The 23,934-nt window shown below is 31.6% G+C and overlaps 1 protein-coding gene across 2 annotated transcripts; it reads left to right on the forward strand.

The window, feature by feature from the left end:
• Positions 1 to 17,741: 17,741 nt before the first annotated feature.
• Positions 17,742 to 21,806, forward strand: LOC108489455 (asparagine synthetase [glutamine-hydrolyzing]-like). Of its 2 annotated transcripts, XM_017794013.2 has the most exons (13): positions 17,742 to 17,926; positions 18,825 to 18,963; positions 19,073 to 19,168; positions 19,269 to 19,410; positions 19,589 to 19,779; positions 19,900 to 20,058; positions 20,148 to 20,228; positions 20,308 to 20,529; positions 20,627 to 20,761; positions 20,887 to 20,967; positions 21,048 to 21,134; positions 21,223 to 21,330; positions 21,413 to 21,806. In XM_017794013.2, the coding sequence occupies exons 1-13, from the start codon at positions 17,847 to 17,849 to the stop codon at positions 21,575 to 21,577; spliced, it is 1,686 nt and encodes a 561-aa protein (XP_017649502.1). In that variant the 5' UTR covers positions 17,742 to 17,846; the 3' UTR covers positions 21,578 to 21,806. The 2 variants fall into 2 exon arrangements, with proteins under 2 accessions (XP_017649502.1, XP_017649503.1); XM_017794014.2 differs by lacking the exon at positions 21,413 to 21,806 and having other exon boundaries at positions 17,743 to 17,926; positions 21,048 to 21,132; positions 21,223 to 21,245.
• The last annotated feature ends 2,128 nt before the right edge of the window (positions 21,807 to 23,934 follow it).

The following is a 23,934-nucleotide window of genomic DNA, read 5'->3' on the forward strand; positions in this document are numbered from 1 at the left end:
TATGATCATGATTAGCCATTCCAATGGCTAATCATTACCAAGCATTTCCATTCCACTCAATAACCATATCATAAGACCATATATACAAAATGATTATAATACTATCCATGCCATACTCAAAATATACAAGCCATTATGCCAAGATGGTATACAGATAGTGTGAGCGAACCTCTGACCGTTCCCGATTTCCGAGCTGGCTTGTCAAAACTATAAGGAATGAAAAGGATGGAGTAAGCATAAATGCTTAGTAAGTTCACATGCAAATAGCAAGTAACATAACCATATAAGCAAACATAAAACATCATTTGCATAATCATCACCAAGACATTCATATCATATTTTCATTTATCATCTTACCATATTATTGTTATATCGATTTTTCAACCCGAGGGTTAAGTACATACCTGTTCAAAGTATCCATTTCACAACACTCACCAATACGTCTCTTTCATCTCTAGTATTCCTCCATTTGAGTAGAACTTTACCCGTTGAACACATCGGAATATAATTCGGATACATGGAAAGTTTGCACATAAGTGCCACATATGTAGCCAAGCTACCATGTAACCCGCCCATAAGTGAACTCGGACTCAACTCAACGAGCTCGGGCGTTCGCATCCACAAGTGAACTCGGACTCAACTCAACGAGCTCAGATGCCTAGTTACATCTCTCGAACTCGGACTCAACTTAACGAGTTCGGACATTCGCATCCATAAGTGAACTCGAACTCAACTCAACGAGTTCGGATGCTCAACCATCCTAGTGACATGTCACTTGTATCCTAATCCATTCCTAAGGTTCAACGGGACTTTTTTCCCAATCATGTGTCTCAACCACCTTCTACGAAATGCCGATACCGATACTCGGTAGTATTTCACATTTTCCAAGTATATCACACAATTTGACATATTATCAAACAATTATCACGAGTATAATATTTCATAATAATTATCATATCATTTAAATAACATAAAAACATTTAAAATAATAACTATGTTACCAACATTTACATATGAACTTACCTCGTATGCAAAAATGGCTACTTTTACCATTTCGTCCACAACTTGGTATTTTCCCCATTTTAGCCCGAATTTTAGTTTTCCTTACTCTATCATTTAAAATATAGTCTAATTAGGACTCAAATTATTCAAATTGACCCAAAATCATATTTTGGACAAATTACAGTTTTACCCCTAAACTTTTGCATATTTACACTTTTGCCCCAAAGCTCGTAAATTAAACTTCAGCCTATCTTATGTTTTATGACATGCTGATCATTTTTCCCTTCTATGGAAACATCAAATTCTCACTCTAACATGTACTTATGACTATTAGGTATTTTTACCGATTAAGCCCTTTTGCTCGTTTTCACTTAAAACCGAGTAGCACAAGTTGTCTAACATAATTTAAAACCTCATATTCTATCATAAAATACCAAAATACACAAATTTCACCTATGGGTATTTTTCCAAATATAAAACCTAGGTTAAATTATTGCTAGAATAAGCTAAATCAAGTTACCGGGACTCCAAAAATGTAAAAATCATTAAAAACGAGGCTAGAACGAACTTACAATCGAGCTTGGAAGCTTGAAAAACCCTAGCCATGGTTTCTCCTTGCTATATTCGGCCATGGGGTTGAAGATGAGCAAAATTGGCTTTTAATTTTGTATTTTAATTCATTTTACCCCTAAATGACGGAAATGCCCTTACTACTAAACTTTTCAAAAATTCCATCCATGTCCAATTTTTGTCCATAGACTTATAAATTGGTAAAATTGCTATTTAATACCTCCTAATTAATATTTCAAAACAATTTCATACTAGAAACTTCTAGAATGCAAGTTTTGCAAATTATTCGATTTAGTCCCTAATTTCAATTTAAGCACTTTATGCATAAAATTTCTTCACGAAATTTTCACACAATCATGCAATCATATCATAGACCTCAAAATAATCATAAAATAATTATTTCTATCTCGGATTTTGTGGTCACGAAACCACTATTCCGACTAGGCCCAAAATCAGGATATTACACCTATTCTACTGTTTGACAGTTCCGACCCTTCTTCACTCAAAATTAATTATCTCACAGTACAGAACTCAGATAATATTCCCGTTGATTTATCCTGAAAATAGACTCATTAGGGATTCTAAAAATATAAATTTAAGCCTCTAATTATTTTTCTCCAATTTTTGGTGATTTTGCAAAGTCAGAACAGGGGAACCCGAATTCATTCTGACATTGTCTCACAAAATTCATTATATATCATAATTTACAATTCAATTGCTTACACCGTTTCTTCTATAAGAAACTAGACTCAATAAGCTTTAATTTCATATTTTTTTCATCTTCTAATTTTATTTCTACAATTTATGGTGATTTTCAAAGTTAGTCTACTGCTGCTGTCCAATATTATTTTAGTGCAAGCTGTTTGTTACCATTTTTCCCTTAAGCTTTTAATAAATAACAATTTCATCCCTACTCAATTAGCCTCTCAATTGAGCTGATTTTTCTCAATTAATACTTTATTCTATCACCTTAAACTAGTTTACAACCTTTAAGAATCAAAAATTCAGAAATAAACTTTAATTCCAAACATTTTTACAATTAAGTCCTAAAAATCAATTTCTATTGAACTTACCTAATAAAATCATCTCATAAACAAATTAAAGCTTTAATTTTATTCTATTTCATCATAAATTTACAGCACTCAACCATGGTTACTTTCAATTTCATCCATGAAATCAAAAACTAATGAATTTAATAGTAGGACCTAGTTGTAAAAGTCTTAGAAACACAAAAATTACAAGAAAAAGGCAAGTATTAACTCACTTGGTGCAAAAATTATGGAATACCAGCTTAGATAACCCTCCTATGGCGTTTTTAGCTGCTGGAATTGAAGAGAAATGAAGAGAAATCTAGATATTTCCTATTTAGTCCTAGTTTTATTTAGTTAATTTTGCAATATTCCAATTTTACCCTTAATTTATCAATTTTCCTGCTGATTTCATGCTCTTGTCGTCCAGCCCAAATAAATTTTGGGTCCAATTCCTTTTAAACCCTCTCTCATTAGACACTTAAGCTATTTAATCATCCCATCCATTTTTACACCTTTTACAATTTAGTCCTTTTCATTTAATTAACTATCCAAACATTAAAATTTTCTAACGAAATTTTAATACCACATTACTAACACTTCATAAATATTTATAAAATTATTTTCAACTCGGTTTTACGAGATACTGGTCCTGATACCTTATTTTACCTAATTTCTTTAATAATTTCTTTTTCTAACTAACCACTAAATCGGTAAAATTTTTCTATCAATATTTTCATACGATTTTCCTATCATATCAATTTTCATGCAAAAATATTGAAATAAATTTATCTTTAAATCGGATTTGTGGTTACGAAACCACTATTCCGATAATCTTGAATTTAGGCCATTACAACTCTCCCCCCTTTAGGATTTTCGTCCTCGAAAATCTTACCAGTAAAGAGGTTTGGGTATTGTTTCGTCATTGCCTCCTCCGGTTCCCATGTCGCTTCCTCAATACCATGTTTTTGCCACAATACTTTCACCAAATTTATCTTTTTATTTCTAAACTCTTTTGTCTCCCGTGCCAATATCTTGACCGGTTCTTCACTGTAAGTCATATTCGGTTGAATCTCCACTTCTGTCGGAGAAATAACATGTGAAGGATCTGATTGATATCGTCGTAACATAGATATATGAAAAACATTATGGATTCTATCAAGTTCTGGTGGTAATGCCAATCGATAAGCGACCGGTCTAATTCTTTCTATGATTTCATATGGCCCAATAAATCTTGGACTCAGTTTACCCTTTCGACCGAATCGAAGAAATTTCTTTCAATGAGACACTTTCAAGAATACCTTGTCACCGACTTGAAATTCAATCTCTTTTCGTTTAAGGTCGGCATATGATTTTTGACAATCGGAAGCTGTTTTTAGACTATCCCGAATAACCTTTACTTTTTATTCTATTTCCCGGATCAAATTAACCCCATGTATCTTCCTTTCACTGAGTTTTGTCCAATATAGCGGTGTTCTACATTTTCTACCATACAAAGCTTCATATGGAGTCATTTTAATACTGGACTAATAACTATTATTGTAAGCAAATTCAATCAAAGGTAGATACCTCTCCCAATTACCTTCAAACTTTAGTATACAACATCGAAGCATATCTTCCAATACTTGAATTACACGCTCAGGTTGACTATCTGTTTAAGGATGAAATGCAGTGCTGAAATACAACTGAGTACCTAAGGCTTCTTGCAATTTGTCCCAGAAACGAGACGTAAATCGGGGATCTCTATCTGATATAATAGAGACAGGCACTCCATGTAGCCTGACAATCTCAGATATGTATAGTTCAGCTAATTTATCTAAAGAATAATCCATACGTACTGGAGTAAAGTGCGCCGACTTTGTCAATCAGTCAACAATCACCCAAATAGCATCTTTTTTCCTCGGAGACAAAGGTAACCCCGATACAAAATCCATAGTAATTCTTTCCCATTTCCATTCCAGTATAGTAATTGGTGAAGTAACCCTGAAGGTACCTGATGTTCAGCATATAACTGCTTCTCTCGCAGAATTTGCAACACAATTCTCAAATGTTTTGTATGTTCTTCTTCATCCCGAGAATAAACCAAAATATCATCAATGAATACTACTACAAATCTGTCTAAGTACTGTCTGAATATCCGGTTCATCAAATCCATGAATACTGCAGGTGAATTAGTTAGCCCAAATGGTATAACCAGAAACTCATAATGTCTGTACCTGGTTTTGAAGGCTGTTTTTGGCACATCTGACTCCTTTACCCATAACTGATAATAACCTGATCGAATATCAATCTTTGAAAACACAGTAGCACCTTTCAGCTGATCAAATAAATCATCAATCCGGGGTAACGGGTACGTATTCTTTATGGTTACTTTATTAAGTTGCCGGTAGTAGATACAAAGTCTTAAAGACCCGTCCTTCTTTTTCACAAACAGAACCCGAGCACCCCAAGGTGAATGACTCGGTCGGACAAAACCCCTGTCAACAAGCTCTTACAACTGTGTCTTTAACTCCTTTAATTCAGTAGAAGCCATCCGGTATGGAGCTATGGAAATCGGAATAGTTCCCGGAATCAAATCTATGGAAAATTTCACTTCTATTTTTGGTAGCAACCCTGGTAATTCATCTGAAAACACATCGGAATACTAAAGCTTCAGTTGTTCCGAAAGAAGAAATTACATGGGAATTCTTTCAGACCAAGTTCAGAAAAAAATATATCAGCCAGAGGTTCCTTGACCAGAAACAGAATAGGCAAAATGAAAAGCGGGGAAAGAAAGAAAGAAAGGAGAAAAGAAAGAAGAAAGGAAAAATTGTCTACAATTTACTACTGCATCATGCTGGGTTAACCAGTCCATGCCCAATATCACGTCAAATTCATCAAATGGTAGTAACATCAAATCAGCCGGGAAACAATAACCTCTTACCATCAGTGGACAATTTTTACAAATTTTATCCACCAAAACAGATTGACCCAAGGGGTTCAAGATTTTAACCACAAATTTAGTAGGTTCAACAAATAAATTTTTAACGATTGCAAGTTTAACACATATATATGAATGCGTAGAACCAAGATCAATCAATGCAGTAATATCAGTTCCATGTAAAGAAAATGTACCAGTAATAACATCGGGTGCTGAGGCATCTTCTCTGGCACGAATGGCGTATGTCCTAGCAGGTGCTCGTGCCCCAGACCTGCCTGCAATATCTTTCGTAGCTCCTCGGCTACCACTGACATTACCAGTTGGTCGAGGTGGTCTGCCCCTCGAAACTAGATTACTTAGCTTCGATATCTGCTCAGCTTCTTTTTCACCTCTTTCTGGACAATTTCTGAGGAAATGGTCAAAAGAACCACATCGGTAACAAGCCCCGCTCTTTAATCAACATTCACCAAAATGAGCTTTATTACAAGATCGACATCTCGACTTAGAGTGCCAACACGCTTATCTCGCCACTGATAGAGTGGAAGGTCTTGGATTAGTGCATTGAGAACCTCGCTCTCTACCCGAATACCCAGTGGCTGAGGTAGAACGATCCTGGTACTTCTTCAATTTCTTTGGAGCAGAAAAATGGGATTTTCCCATCGGTCTTTTACTAAAAATTCGAGCTTCTCTCTCAGCCTGTTTTTTTTCTTTGCTCAATTCTTCTGCTTTATAAGCTCTCTCTGCTAATGTAGCAAACTCTCGGATTTCAAGAATTCCGATCAGTAGGTTAATATCTTCATTCAACCCTTATTCGAATCGTTTGCACATTTCAGCTTCTGACTGTACCCATTCTCGAGCATATTTACTCAATCGAACAAATTCTCTTTCATACTCAGATACTGATCTGTTACCCTGTTTCAGCTCAAGAAATTCTTTTCTCTTCTGATCGAGAAACCTCTGGCTGATATATTTCTTTCTCGAACTCTCGTCGATGAATTCCCATGTAATTTCTTCTTTCGGAACAACTGAAGCTTTAGTATTCCACCAATAGTAAGCTGTGTCCTTTGGCAGTGAGACGACACATTTCAGACATTCTTCTGGTGTACAAGATAATTCCTCCAAAACCCGAGTAGTGTTTTCTAACCAGAATTCAACCCGTTCGGAATCATTGTCAACTGCTGCTTGAAATTCTTCGGCCCCATTTTTTCAAATTTTATCTACTAGAGCTTTCCCTTTTTTGACAGATTCAGTACCTGTACCCTGTGGGATCTTGGGAACCGGTGGAGGAGCAGGAGGGGAAGCTTGAACTTGCTGCACTACAGGGTTAGTTTTTAAGTATTGACTAAACCATTCATTCATCATTTGAAAGAAGGCTATTTTTGCCTCCTCCCCGACCCTCCGCTCTCGGCCTTCTACTGCTAGTTTCTTCTCTTTGTACTGAAGCCGGAGCATGACTCCCAGCTTCCTCAGATTGAGCTCGATCGGTAGACATTTACTATAAGAAAAACACATTTAAATGGTAAGGAGATATCACACTATCAATAATAATTTAAATGGCATGTATAGCTAATCTCGTATTTACTATGTCAGTCCGAGAACTGGCTAAACCGTAGCTCTGATACCAACAAATATAATACCCCTACCCGTATTCATTGTCAGAATAAGGTACGAGATATTACCGGAGTTTACGATTTTTTTTATATATTCAATATAGCCCCTTTATAAATATCTAACCTTGCCTACAATATTAAATCGAGACCAAAAATAATCCACATCAACCAATCCAATTCAACATATTTTCAAGATAGGTTAACGCATATATATTCACGCATATTTATAAGATAACATCATCGCATACCAAAACCAAGATTTGTTAGCCATACCATTGGTTGACCTTACATTCATTTCACAGAATCATTTACTTTATTAGCTTATACATGCCATTGATTTCCAAAATAAAGTTTTTTTTATATACCAAAATCCTGAGGTTGATAATGTGATGTGTCTCCGACCAAATCCGACCTCCGAGCTCTTAACACTACAAAACAAGGGAAAAGGAAACAGGGTAAGCACTTTGTGCTTAGTAAGCTCATGTAACAAGAATTATACTTACCTAATATTTTCAGTACAATACAATAAACATTCATATATCCATTCAATGCATTATTACCCTAACATGTACAAACTCAACATTCAAGTTAGTACAATAATTTCCATGTACCAATAATATATATTATGATTGATGAGCTCATCAATACCATGATTTCCATTTCCTTGTTATTTTTCCATATTTATCCCGTTGAATTTATCGGAATTTTGATGGATTTTCAGAGGTACACTTTTAGTGTACAATTTCGACTCTGTCAATTCATATTCATGTGCGCACATTTCCATTTCAGAGAGCACACTCCCTGAACCTCAACTTTGCAAATGGATTACCACCAAAGCTAAATCCTCAGAACGACAATTACTCTAATGAGCTTGGATCCGAATTACCACCAAAGCTAAATTTAGACCCTAATTTGGATTACCCGTCCAAGCTAAATCCATTTTACACATATTCTTCGGAGGGCTATATCAGATAGGATTACCCGTCCGGCTAGATCCTTTTACCGTCAATTCCTTTTCGAGATTCATCGAATTTTCCTTTCATTCAACCGGATTTCTTCCCATTTTATCAAATATATCAATGTTTCATTAATTTTCATACAATGAACATTCAATTCATATTCACATCAATAACATACAATCTCAAGCATTTAAGAATATAATTCAAGTTACGAACTTACCTTAATACTTGTTCGTGTACAAAAATCTACTAATCTGAACTTTTTCTTTCCTCGATCTAGCTTCAGATTTAAATCTTCCGGATCTAAATAAATAAATTTAATTATCAATTTAATACATTTCATGTTCATATGCAACAATTTCTATAATTTTATTATTATTATTTATAGTTTATTCAAAGCTGTCTATTTGAGTCATAGTCACTAAATTATTTATAACTCAAGCTACGTAACTCCAAATTAAGATCCGTTAATTTTTCCTGAAACTAGCTAGACTTATATATCTTCTTACCATAAAATTTTCAGAATTTTTAGTGTAGCCAATAAGTACAGTTTATTCTTTAAAATCACCCCTATTCTACTGTTTGACAATTTCGACCCTTCTTCACTAAAAATTAATTATCTCACAGTACAGAACTCAGATAATATTCCCGTTGATTTATCCTGAAAATAGACTCATTAGGGATTCTAAACATATAAATTTAAGCCTCTAATTATTTTTCTCTAATTTTTGGTGATTTTGCAAAGTCAGAACAGGAGAACCCTAATTCATTCTGACATTGTCTAACAAAATTCATTATATCTCATAATTTACAATTTAATTGCTTACACTGTTTCTTCTATAAGAAACTAGACTCAATAAGCTTTAATTTTATATTTTTTTCATCTTCTAATTTTATTTCTACAATTTATGGTGATTTTTGAAAGTTAGTCTACTCCTACTCTCCAATATTGTTTTAGTGCAAACTGTTTATTACCATTTTTTCCTTAAGCTTTTAATAAATAACAATTTCATCCCTACTCAATTAGCCTCTCAATTGAGCTGATTTTTCTCAATTAATACTTTATTCTATCACCTTAAACTAGTTTACAACCTTTAAGAATAAAAAATTCAGCAATAGACTTTAATTCCAAAAATTTTCACAATTACGTCCTAGAAATCAATTTCTATTGAACTTGCCTAATAAAATCATCTCATAAACAAATTAAAGCTTTAATTTCATTCTATTTCATTATAAACTTACAGCACTCAACCATGGTGGCTTTCAATTTCATCCATGAAATCAAAAACTAATGAATTTAATAGTAGGACCTAGTTGTAAAAGTCTTAGAAACACAAAAATTACAAGAAAAAGGCAAGGATTAACTCACTTGGTGCAAAAATTATGGAATACCAGCATAGATAACCCTCCTATGGCATTTTTAGCTGCTGGAATTGAAGAGAAATGAAGAGAAATCTAGATATTTTCTATTTAGTCCTAGTTTTATTTAGTTAATTTTACAATATTCCAATTTTGCCCTTAATTTATCAGTTTTCCTGCTGATTTCATGCCCTTGCCGTCCAGCCCAAATAAATTTTGGGTCTAATTCCTTTTCAAATCCTCTCTCATTAGACACTTAAACTATTTAATCATCCCATCCACTTTTATATCTTTTACAATTTAGTCCCTTTTCATTTAATTAACTATCCAAACATTAAAATTTCCTAACGAAATTTTAATACCACATTACTAACATTTCATAAATATTTATAAAATTATTTTCGACTCGGTTTTACGAGATATAGGCCCCGATACCTTATTTTACCCAGTTTCTTCAATAATTTCTTTTTCTAACTAACCACTAAATCGGTAAAATTTTTCTATCAATATTTTCATACGATTTTCCTATCATATCAATTTTCATGCAAAAATATTGAAATAAATTTCTCTTTAAATCGGATTTCTGGTTACGAAACCATTATTCCGATAACCTTGAATTTAGGCCATTACACCCTCTAACCCCAAACCGTCACCGGAACAGGGTTACGGAGCATTACTGGACCTATCGAACAATTTACAATTAATTCAAAATAAATTACATACATATCTTGATTTAATTATAAAGTCCCTATAATGGACCCTCGAGGTCCAAATCACACGTTAGAATCGAATCCAGACTTGTTCAGATACTTCAAAATATTTTTTTTTGTGAACTCAATATAACCCCTTTTATAAATATCTAACCTTCCTTACAAATTCAAATCGAGACCAATCCAAACAAATCAATTCATGAATTTATACATCTCTAATTATAACAAACTAATAATATAAAGTTCTAACATTTTCATGTTTATAACAATCTAACATAAGATGTCTAATTGATTCATTTAAATTATCATTCAACAAAATTACCCAAAACTATGATATAGACTATGTTTAAGACATATGTAATTGTATGAAACAACCATTACCATCATTTATCATTAATATTTATGTATCAAAATAACTACAAATTACAACCAAGGTACATGCCATTTTCAAAAGAGAAAAATACATCACCACGTATTTGAGTTCGGGATTGACTTGGATGCTCAATCGTTAGTCACTTTTGTACTTAACCTGCGCATGGAAACAAACCGTACGCTGAGTATGCACTCAGTGGTATTTCTATAAACCAACACTTAAATAATTATAAAATACATATATAACACTACTCAAATTCAATAACTATTCAAATATTCACCTTTCAATCTAGTATTCTATTTTATTTCAAACTCAGTATCAGTCATTATTTTTCAATAACAATTATTTGTTTATTTTTATTCAATAATAATCAGTTATTCAGTATCAAACAATCAATAACAATCAGTTATTTAGTACAGTAATTTAGTCATTCAGTAAGTATCAAATATTCAGTGCAGTAGTTTAGTTATTCAATAACTATCAATTATTTAATACAGTAATTTAGTTATTCAGTAACTATCAATTATTCAGTACAGTAGTTTACCCCTATTAACATAACTCGAACCTAGACGAATACACAGATCCAACCAACACATCAGTACGGCACATTGTGCCTCATCGACTTTGCGGAATTAAACTGTAACAGTACGGTACTTAGTACCTCATCCAATTAAACCGAAGTAACTGTAACAGTACGACATACAATGTGCCTCATCAACTCGAAATCGAAGTAACAGTACGACACTTATAGTGCCTCATCGACTCAAGGTCGAAGTATCCCTGAACACTTCAAATCCTATGGCATGCCAATTATATCCGACCCAATCCGATACAATTAATAAAGGTATTCAATTCATTTCTCAATTCACAGTAATTAATTATTTCAATATCCATTTCACAATAATCACAAATTCACATACACTCAATTCAATATCAAAACACTAATACTTACCTTAATATCTTTCCATACACATATAATAATAAAAAACAACAATTTAAATGTTAAGTTCAGTTTATAGAAATATAAACCGTAATTCTCGAATTACTCTTCGTCAACTTTCTCCTTTCCTTTCTTTGTCGAGGTATCCGGTATTACGTTAGCTACGGAAATTAAAATAATTATACCATTAATTATAGCATTAATTTATAATAATAATTGAATTTCTATCCAATTTATATTTTAGTTCAGACACTATTTCTACTCAAATTTCATTCAAACTCAAATTTAACTACTAAATTTTCAACATATTTCACTAATTTTGAATTTTCCTCAATTTAGTCCCTACAACATAAAACTTATAGCTTACTTCGCAATTTAATCCCTTTATTAATTCTAACTTGAAATTCTTTCAATTAAATCCCTAATTCATCTTTTTGCCCAACATAAATTATACTTGAAAACCTATAAACTTCTAAACTATCAACTTAATTTTATCAAAACCTTGTTTTAAGACTTCTAAAATATCAAAATTAAGAGAAAATGACTTAATTAAGCTTACCAATTAAACTCCAAGCTTCAAATTCCCTATTTCCCCTTTTTCTTTCTTTTTCTTCTTTCTTTCTTCTTCCTCTGCTCTATTGCGAAAGCTTCTCTGTTCTTTTACCCTTTTCTTTCTTTTGTCTTTCTTTTATTCTTTTATTATTTCATTTGTTTTATTTATTTTATTAACTTAATATATTATAATTTAATTATTATAAATATCTATCATATAATTAATAATATAATACAAACGTATACATTTACTTTTCTACATTTGTACATGATTAATATCATACATTTATCATAATTTTATCTAATTATTTCATAAAAATCTTATAAATAATTATTTAATTAATAACTATCTTTTTAATTTAATAAAAATAATAAATATCTTTGATATTAAGTAAATATATATATAAATTACAAATGTATATATTTTATTTAGTACACTTGGATTCATTATCACCTTACACTTGTCACCATTTAATTTATTTATCATATAAAAATCTTATAATATTATATAATTATAATAAATATCTATTTAAATAATTATAAATAATAATAAATATCTATTTAAATAATTATAAATAATAATAAATATCTATTTACTTTAATAAAAAGTAATTAAATAAATATGTTACAATTGTAGATATATTATTATTACATTTATATATTTTATTACCATACATTTAGCTTTAATTTATATATATTTCATTAATTTAATAAGATAATATCAATTAAATAATAATTTATACTATTATATTCTAATATTAATTAATAATAACTTAAACCATTAAAATCTTTAGATTTTTCTCATTGTTTTGCCGCCTCAACTATTACTTAATGGCATATTTGCCATTTTGGTCTTTTATATTTTCTTTTAATCTATAATTCAATTTTTACCCTTATTCAATCTAGTATTTCTTCCTATTTTCTCTTAATTAAGCTAAATTCACCTAATTAAAACTAATTAAACACACCACTAAACTCATAAATATTTTTAATAATTATTTACAAACCCATTTTGTTAAGACGGAGGCCCGATAATGTACTTTCCCGATGCCTAATCATTACGAAAAATAACCAAATTAAAGTACAAGTACTAAATTCATAATTTATGTAAAGTATAGGGTCCGCTAGCAGAACTTGACCTAAATTATAATATTTCCTTTAGAAGGGTTTGTTTGACCTAAAATTAAGTACTGAAATTTTATTACTAAATTTTATAAGTGTTGAATATATATTTAAAAATGTTTATAAATTAGTAAATATGTTAATTTAAATATTTCAATTTTTAAAATAGTAATTTATTTTTTTAAAATCAACTCAATATTTTCTACATTAAATGATAAGTAGCTACCTACCTACTTATTTCGGCTTTTTTAGATAAATAATCCAAAAATATTAAAAATTTATGAAAATGACCCTAGTACTAGATTATTTAGAAAAATGACCTAGTTTCTACAATGTCAATGGGTGCAACCACTTCTCATGGCAACACACACCAAAATGTAACGGAATCATTGCCTCATAATTAAAAAAATCATAAGATGAAAAAAAATCTTTTTTTTAGTACCGCCACTTCTCAAAGCGACAACCGTATAAATTTTCACCCTACTGTATTTTTCATGCATATTTCACGAAGTAAATGAAAAATATATATATTATTGATTTTTGGTGCTGCATCCTTTAATGGAGGCACTAAATTGAATAATTCTCTTTTTTTTTTTACATTCTTTTAAGTGGGGGCACCAAATTGGATTAAAATAAATATTTGTTGGTGTTGCCTCCTTCATCGGAGTCACTAATATTAGTAATTTTTTTTTATCTCTGGTGACTACTCTAGATGTGACGGTACCAATATTTTCTTTTTGGAATTTTTTGGTGATGCCACTTCACATGGAATCTCCAAAAATAGTGGCAGCGCCAAAAAATTTCAAAAAAAATTCTACTACTGCCACATCTCGAGTAGTCATCAAAGAGATTTTTTTTTTTTACTATTATTGGTGGCTTCATTGAAGGAGGCGACACCAACCAAAGCTTGGAACCAGAAAAGAAAATTTTATTCAATTTGATGTGTAATGACCTGAAATTCACGGGCACCGAAAAAGTGAGTTATAGGGCCTCCGTCTTAGTGAAATAAGTTCGAAAATAATTATTAAAAATATTTATGAGCCTAGTGGTGTGTCTAATTAGGATCTAATTAAGTGAATTTAGCTTAATTTAAAGTAAGTAATAAAAAGGATTAAATTGAATAAAGGGTAAAAGTTTAATTATAAAGCAATAGAAAATAAAAAGGATTAAAATGGCAATTAAGCCATTGACTACAAATGAGGTGGCATATTGGTGAAATAAAATCAAAGATTTTTTTAGGTTTTATATATTATAATGATTATTATTATGGTTTTATATTAAATTGTTATGATTATTTAATTGATAATATATTATAAATAAATTAAATAGAAGACAATTGTATGGTAATAAAATACACATGTGTAAGAATTGTATGGGTACATTTGTAATTTAAATATTTAATTACTTATAATTTAAGTATAAAAATATTTTATAATTATTAATTGTATTAATTAAATCATGAGATTTTTATTTAATAAGCAAATTAGATAATGACATTTGTAATAATATAAATATGTACACTTGTTATATAATTATTAATTTACTTAATATTAAAGTAAAAGATATTTTAATATATTATATTAATGTTATATTATGTTAATAAAATAATAAAGTATAAAAGAATTAAAGAAATAAAGAAACAAAAGGAAATAGAAACAGAGTTGAAAAAGGGGAAGCAGGGGAGAAAAGAGAAAGAAAAAGGGAAAGAAAAATAAAAGAGAAAATTAAGGATTTGAAGCTTAGAGTTAATTTGGTAAGTCAATTAAGTCCTTTTTAGTTAATTTTGATGTTTTAGGAGCTTTGAAACAAGATTTTGATGAAATTAAGTTGATAGTTCAAGAGTTCATATGTTTCCAAGTAGGGTTCATGTTGGAAAAATTATGGAATTAGGGATTTAATTGAATGAATTCTAAGTTAGAATTGATTAAGGGATTAAATTGTAAACTAGGCTATAAGTTTTATGTTGTAGGGACTAAATTGAAGAAATTTAGAAATTAGGGAAATATGCTGGAAATTTTATAGTTAAATATAAGTTTAGACAAAATTTGAATAGAAAAAGAGAGTGAATTGGATTAAGAAAATAATTAAGTTTAGTTAGGATTAAATTGGGAATAAGGTAGGAGTTGTTTAGAAATTTAATTATTTATTATAATTAATGCTGTAAATAATAATGTAAATTACTATTATTTTCGTAGCCAACAAAGAACCGGAAGCATCAGCATCGAAAGGAAAGGAGAAAGTCATCGAGGACTAAAACGGGAGAATTACGGTGTGTATTACTATAATTCAAATTTTAATTATTATTGATTGCTGAAATTTTAATTGTTATGTATGGTAAATAAGACTTGAGGTAAGTATGTGAAATCGATATGAATATTGAGTGAAAATGAAAGTGATATAAATTGAATCAAATTGAATTGAATAAGTGAATTATGGAATATGTGATTATTTGAAAAGTGTATTGATTGAAAATAAATAAATTGTGACAAATGTATGGTGTTGATGGTATACACTTGTGTGAAAATTAATTTGTATATGAATTAAGATAATAGATATTTGAATTGAATGAGTATTGAAAATTTTGTGTAAATGAAATTGAAATTAGAAAAAAAGTAAAATAATACCCTATTAACTTGTCGGACTAGATTCGATACAAATGGCATGCCATTGGATTTGTGATGTGATGAAGAGATTGTAGTTCGACCGAGAAGATGTTTCTATTATTATATACTTCGGTTTATCCGAATAGGCATTTAATGCCTTATTAGTGTGTTTGGGAGGATATATTATACCGGTGTGTTATGGAGGATTTACAATATTCCGGGTGTGTTTGGGTTGGACATTCTGGTGTGTTTGGATGGAATCCGCATATCTGTCATAGTCCGAGCTTTGTTAATAGGGTAAATAATTGAAATGAAATTTTGAAAATGAGATTATTTGTTTTAGCACTATTGAAAAGTACGAGAAAGAATGTATGAACTAAATTATGAATTGAGTTAGTATGAGAAAAATAAATTATGAATTTAAGATTTATGAAGTAAAATAATTTTATATAAAAGTAGTTTAAATAATTATAAATTTTATGGTTGATGTTTGTAATTTATTAATGTTAAATAGTCTTGATTTATAGTAATACCACTGAGTATATCCATACTCAGCGTACGGTTGCTTCCGTGCGCAGGTTAGTAGAAGTCAAGTGTCCTGGCTCAGCATCCAGAACAATCCCGACTCCAATACAAATTTGGTGATGTATATTTTTCTTTTGGGTAAAGGTGGCATGTACATAGGTGTTGTTTAGTCACTTGAATATGTATATTACTTTGGGTAGTGAAGGATGAATTATAAAATTTAGATGGTTAAATGAAATGGTAAGGAAAGTACATGATGTTTTGATACATGAACATTAAGTTGTTAAATGAATGAAGTTTTTAATCAATTTTGAATGATGCTATGATAATTATTAAGTTAAAATTTTGTTAATGATATAAATATTAGTTATATAAATGTGAAATATTGGTGTTGGTTGTTTTGGTTTGAATTTGCAGGAGGTTTAGGTAAAAATAAGCAGAAATGCTGCCGAAATTTTTATAAAAAAAAAAAATTTGGAATACTCGAACAAGTCCCGTTCTACTTTTAATACGTGTTTGAACTTCGAGAGTTCAAGATAGGGACTTAATTATTATATTATACTATGAAAGTTATATTAATTGTAAATTATTCGTAAGTTGTCTGATATGTCCGATAATGCCTCATAACCTCGTTCCGGTAACGGTTTGGGGTTAGGGGGTGTTACATGATGCCTCCATTAAAGAATGTGGCACCAAAAATCAATATATATATATATATATATATATATATCTTTCATTTACCTCTAGAAATATGAGTGAAAATATGGTGGGGTGAAAATCTATACGGGTGTCGTATTAAGAAGTGGCGGCATCCATTGACACTATAGAAATTAGGTCATTTTTTAAACAATCGATGCTAAAATTATTTGCATACTTTTTTAATATTTTTAGATTATTTATCTAAAAAGCACTTTTTTATTAAAAATTTAAAATAATTATCAAACTTGTTTAAAATATTAAATGTTGAAAATAAAATTTCCAATCATTTACTAAATACATCCTAAAAAATAAAAATTAAATGTATTATTTTAATTAAAAGTTGATTTTTATTTGGGTTGCTTTAGAAGAAAAACATGCAAAAAAGAGTTTTCTTCAAAATCAATTAAATGGAAATATTTTTTATTTTTTATTTATAAGATCAATCATTTCATTACAGTATATTTTATTTATATTTCATTTTAATGAAATTAAAATTTTAAATTAAATAAATATTATTTAAAAAATATCTTAATTAAATTAGTATTAATATTATTATTAGTCATGGATTAGAATGAGCAAGCGGTGGTCCTAAACATTTTATGAAAAACAATAGAAATTAAAAAAAAAAAAATTGAAAAGCGACGAAAGGTGCCGTTGTTGGCGAATCTGACCAACTTCAAAAATCAAAACACATAGTATTCCATATTGACACATGTCTATTTAATCTCATGCATGCAAAACTTGTCATCGTCTTCTCCCTTCTTAACTTTTTCCCTTCTCTTTGTATCTCTTGTTGTCTCTTAGCTTGCACTAGTTCTTTAAAAAGAAAAGGAAGAAAAAAAAGGTGCTTGGGAGTGAGAATCATTGAAGGAAAATGTGTGGGATTTTAGCAGTTTTGGGTTGCTCTGATGATTCTCAGACTAAAAGGGCTCGAGTGCTGGAGCTTTCCCGCAGGTAAACAATCTCTAGTTCTTACCACATTTTCTTTTCCATTTTGGGGTCTATTCTCTTAGCCTATTTTAATGTTTGCCTTTAAAATGGTTGAATAATCATTTTCCAAACAGGTTTAAATTATGATAATTTTTTGTTATTGCTTGCAAAGGCAAGGAGAAGAAAAAAAAACAGGAATAGTAATTTAAAGATAGATCATCTCCAAACTTGGAGGAGAACCCATGCTATGTGGAGTCTTGAAAACAGAGGACAAAGGAACTTCGAGGATTCCATGCTTTAACATTCTAAATCAATCATATACATATGAAAATGGAAAAGGATTATATTAAACCGAGAACACACGTGATCTTGTATCTTTTACCAACTGTTCAATGTTATACTAACATTTTTTTCTTCGTAGTATTGATACATCATTTTGGTAATTCTTTGGAGTTTAGATTCTGGACTCCAAACCATAAATCCTGAACCTTGATCCCATATTTTGAATCTTAAACCTTAAATCATGGACCTTAAATTTTGGACTTTAAATACTGAACCTTGACTTTAAACTTTGAATCCTAAATCATGAACCTTGAACCCTTTGAGGTTCAAGGTTCAATATTGAGAGTTTAGATTACAAAATTATCAAAATGACATGTCAATAACATGAAAAAAATATTAAAATAAAATTAAATAATTAATAAAAAATACAAAATGATGTAAGGTCCCTATTTTATACAATTCCTTCTCATAAAAATGAGAAAAATAATTTCCTTTAAATTTAACATTCGCGGTGCTTAGTTACTGGTATCAACGTCGGCTATCGGCCGAAATTTAACAAGAATATGGAAAAACTAATAGCTTAAATAGAGAGTAAATAATAAGCTGAAATATATATAATAATTGGATGGTGTGTGAACAGATTGAAGCACCGTGGTCCTGATTGGAGTGGACTCTACCAACACGGAGACTGCTATTTGGCCCATCAACGCCTTGCCGTCGTTGATCCTAATTCAGGTGACCAACCTCTCTTTAATGAAGACAAGAGTGTTGCTGTCACTGTAAGCCTCTCTCTCTATGTTTCAATAGTTGTACATCTTCAGCCTATATATGATGACTCATTTTTAACTTTTCAAAAATTTAAGGGCTAATTTATGTGGTGAAAACTAGGTGAATGGGGAGATTTACAACCACGAACAACTGAGGAAGAAGTTGGTAAACCACAAATTCAGTTCTGGCAGTGATTGTGATGTTATTGCCCATCTGGTAAAACTCCCCATTGCGAAACTTTTGAGGGATACAACTGATTTGGGGTGCAATTTTTTCAAATATAAAAATTGTTTCTTAAACTTGTACTATATTACAGTATGAGGAGTATGGGGAAGACTTTGTGGACATGTTGGATGGAATCTTCTCATTTGTGTTGCTAGATGCCCGTGACAATAGCTTCATTGTTGCTCGTGATGCTATTGGGATCACCTCCCTCTATATCGGCTGGGGCCTTGATGGTATTACATCTTGCTTTCTCTAATAGAATTTATTTTAGTTAGCCGTTGTTTTACGATTTTGACACTCTTCAGTTCACTACTGATATTTATAGTAATTGACCGCTCGCGATAGAAAATGTATGTGGGGCTTTGAGGAGACTGGTTTTGCTAAGTTGTTTTACTTGTTATATATATTCAGGTTCGATTTGGGTATCATCAGAGTTGAAAGGATTGAATGATGCTTGTGAACAGTTTGAGAGCTTTCCGCCTGGACACATGTACACTAGCAAATCAAGAGGACTCAGGAGGTGGTACAATCCACCCTGGTTCTCTGACTCTATTCCATCGGTTCCATTTGATCCGTTTGTTCTCAGACATGCACTTGAGAATGTAAGAATGAAGAGTTGCTATCTGAAAAACATTGGACAACTACATTAAACCAAGAAACAATTTTTTGTTCTTTGGCTTTCTGTAAGTTTATCTTACGTGTTATATGTGATATATTTGTAGGCTGTGATCAAAAGGCTAATGACTGATTTCCCTTTTGGAGTTTTGCTATCCGGAGGCCTTGATTCTTCATTGATTACTTCTATAACGGCTCGGTACTTGGCTGCTACCAAGGCTGCCAAACACGGGGGAAAGCTCCATTCTTTCTGTATCGGCCTAGAGGTAAGTCTAATAGTATAGGATGAATCCTTTCAAGTACAGCTTTAAAGGATTCAGTTGGTCTTAAAATTTGCTTATCGATATCTCTACAGGGTTCACCCGATTTGAAAGCTGCAAGGGAGGTTGCAGATTATTTGGGCACTGTCCATCATGAGTTTCACTTCACCGTTCAAGTACTGACCCAAGATTTAGTATTAGTTTTAATTCAAGCATGGGCATCTAACTTTGCTAATTTTCACTCCGATGTGGCAGGATGGAATTGATGCGATTGAAGATGTTATCTACCACATTGAAACCTATGATGTGACCACAATCAGGGCAAGCACTCCTATGTTTTTGATGGCACGGAAGATCAAATCACTAGGAGTGAAGATGCTTATTTCTGGTGAAGGAGCCGATGAGGTTTTTGGTGGATATTTGTATTTCCACAAGGCACCAAATAAGGAAGAATTCCACCGTGAAACTTGCCGCAAGGTACTTGGTAGTCACCACTTCAATTACCACCATTGGAATCCGAAAGGAATGATTTAACAGAAACCTAGTTTTTTTTTTTTTGGATACATTTGTCCAGATCAAAGCACTTCATCAGTATGATTGCCTGAGAGCTAACAAAGCAACATCAGCTTGGGGATTGGAGGTTCGAGTACCTTTCTTAGACAAAGAATTTCTCAACGTTGCCATGTCTATAGACCCCAAATCAAAGATGGTATGTAAACAAGTATTATTTTTAGTAAAAAGGACCAGCATATTGTTCCTAGAAAATTGCTTGGTTTGTTCATCAATGGGAGAGATTTAGACTGATCAAGAAAGCTTCTCCATGTTATGAATCAGATCAAAAAGGATGAAGGACGCATTGAGAAGTGGGTTCTTAGAAAGGCATTTGATGATGAGGAGTGTCCATATCTGCCTAAGGTCATATAACATCTTTTTTATTTCTTAATTTTAGAGTTAGTACCCAAATAACCTCTCCTCTTCTATTTGATGCCGTGCAGCATATCTTGTATCGACAGAAAGAACAATTTAGTGATGGCGTTGGTTATAGTTGGATCGATGGTCTTAAGGCGCATGCTGCGGATCGTGTAAAAACTGCCTTCTTATTGCTTTCAATTGAATAACTATCTATCATTTCCATTTGTTGATAAATTCTAACCTACCTTATACTTTCAGGTGAGTGATAAGATGATGGTTAATGCTTCTTGTATCTTTCCTCACAACACCCCGAAGACAAAAGAAGCATATTACTACAGGATGATTTTCGAGAGATTCTTCCCTCAGGTGATTTCTGGTTTGAAGTCTTTAACTTTGTCAATAGCATCTGATTGCTGAAGTGATCATCCTTATTTGCTGGGTTTAACAGAACTCGGCTAGATTGACAGTCCCTGGAGGAGCTAGCGTGGCATGCAGCACTGCTAAAGCTGTTGAGTGGGATGTTGCCTGGAAGAACAACCTTGATCCTTCAGGGAGGGCTGCCCTGGGAGTCCATCTCTCAGCTTACGCAATGTGCAAATCTCCTGTCCTTTAGACCTTAATTTTTTATTCGACCAACTCGAGTCTAGGTACTTCAACTAATTTCGCAATTAGGGTTGGTTATCTCATCTTTAAATTAGGGGCGTTTGTTATGAGAACTTTGTTAGAGCTTTCTATTCCAAAATTAAGTTTAGCTATGACGATGATAGTTTAACTTTCATTTTCGTCAGTTCTTTTGTTATGGGTGGAGATGTTGATATATTTGTTTCCTTCTTTGCGAGACATCTTTCCATTCCTAACAAGGGTGACGGTAACAGTTATGGCGGATGGCCTATTCTCTCCGGACCTTATCTAACCTAACAAATATGTCGTTGACCTTAATTTGCACGATAGGATTCTTCATCTTATTTTTACTTGGATAATGGTCCCTACCAACAAGCATTACGATAATTGGATACAGCATTGCTTTCACATCAACCGTCACTTTGACTTAGTTTTAGTTATTTTTCTTAACATTGTCAACATCATCCGTTTTTCTGTGTCTAGTAACAAAACGCTTAGGTATGGAACTTTCTTTTCCAATATTTTTCGAGCCTTGAAGTTAAAAGTCCATGTTGATCTCGGTCGAGCTAGTACCTTTTATTTCGATATATCGGCTTCTTATAGTTGTGGTTGGATTAAACGCGATAGTTAATGGATTCACAACCCCGATTGTGTTGGTCAATAAGCACAAGGAGCGACTGCTGATCAACAGGAGGAAGGCGTGTCACGTGAAGATGATCCTCCGCCTCCGAGAATGTATATTCCCGCTTTGATGGCTCCTTTGTCTCCTTGTACCCTTAGTCTTTTTGCTGCTATACATGGGTTTCTCTCCGTGTTAATGCTCAGTTTGATGTATTAATCATCTATGTTAATGATCGGTACAATTTTTTGGATGACCATATCTCGGACGTTGCCTATCGGTTCCCTGAACTTTTGGACGCTTGGCTTAATACTCTTAGTAGTTGTTTGATTAGAATGTTTGTTACTTAGATTGTTTATTTCTACTTTGAATGATACTATGTTATGTCTCTATTTTTCTTTTAATGTTATATGCATGTTACTATGGAGATGTATATATATATATATTTCTAATATGATTGTGATGTGTTTTTTACTTGTGTTAATACTTTAACATAAATATAAAAAATCTCATTGTTCAAATATAAATTTAACGCTTGCATCGCATTTGAGATAAATATTATATGATTTTGTTGGTATTGTTCTATTAAAGGTTATTGTTGGTTAGAGTGAAAAAAAAGTCAGTTTAGATCAATTTAATTAATTAATTTATCATATTTGATTTTTCCAATTTCAATTAACGTTATTATATTGGTTAGGTTGATTAAAGGTTTGACTAGGTTAATTAATTTAAGATTGTTGAAATTTGTTACTAAATTGATTAACTTAATTAAGTTTTTATATAAGGGCATATTCAGGGAGTTGGCAGTAGAGCCCGGCCCGGCCCAAAGGCCCGCCTAAAATGTGAGAGGGTTTGGGCAAAAATATAAGCTAGAAAAATGGGCTTGGGCAAAAAAGTAAGGTCCGTTTAAAAATGGGCCAGGCCTTGGGTAAGGCATTTTTAGCCCGGGCCCGGCCTGAATTTACTAAATGAAAAAAAAACTATTTTTTAATATTATTTTCTCTCTATTTTGCTACTATTTTAGTATTATGTTACTACTATTTTGTTGTTATTGTTTGGATATTATATAAAACTTATTTTATTGTTATTTTTTATTATTTTAAAGACATTTGCTACTTTTGTTATTATTTTAGAGACATTTTCTTGTTAAATAGCATCTATTTTAGTGTTATTTAAGTATACATATTTTTAAAATTTATTTTTAATTTGTTAAAAATATTTATTTTAATTTTTAGTATTTTTGATGGTTTATATATATTTTAAAATTATATAAAAATAATATAAAATTAATATGAACTTGCTGTGTCGGGCTTGGGTAAAATTTTAGGCCAATTTTTCGGGCCAGGCAGGGCTTGGGCCTAAATTTTTAGTTGGGCCCAACTCGGCCCGACCCATGCACACCTTTAGTTGGCAGGGCCGTGACCCCCTAAAATGGAAAATTATACTTTGACCCCCTCTAAAAATGATAAAAAATTAATTTAATTATTTAAAAATTATATTTTTACTATAGTAAAAATTACAATTTAATTCTGGCCTCCTAAAAAAATTTACTGGCTTCACTCTGCTTATATATATACATATATTGTTTATTTTAAATATATTTATACTATATATTTTTTAAATTAAATTCAACCCAAATTACAAACTTAATCCAAATTCAATAACCCAATTATTAATTATTTAACCCAATCCAATAGACCAAACCAACCCAAATGTGAACTATTTTACCC

This window comes from Gossypium arboreum, chromosome 5 (assembly GCF_025698485.1).
Source record: "Gossypium arboreum isolate Shixiya-1 chromosome 5, ASM2569848v2, whole genome shotgun sequence".
Lineage (NCBI taxonomy): Eukaryota > Viridiplantae > Streptophyta > Magnoliopsida > Malvales > Malvaceae > Gossypium > Gossypium arboreum.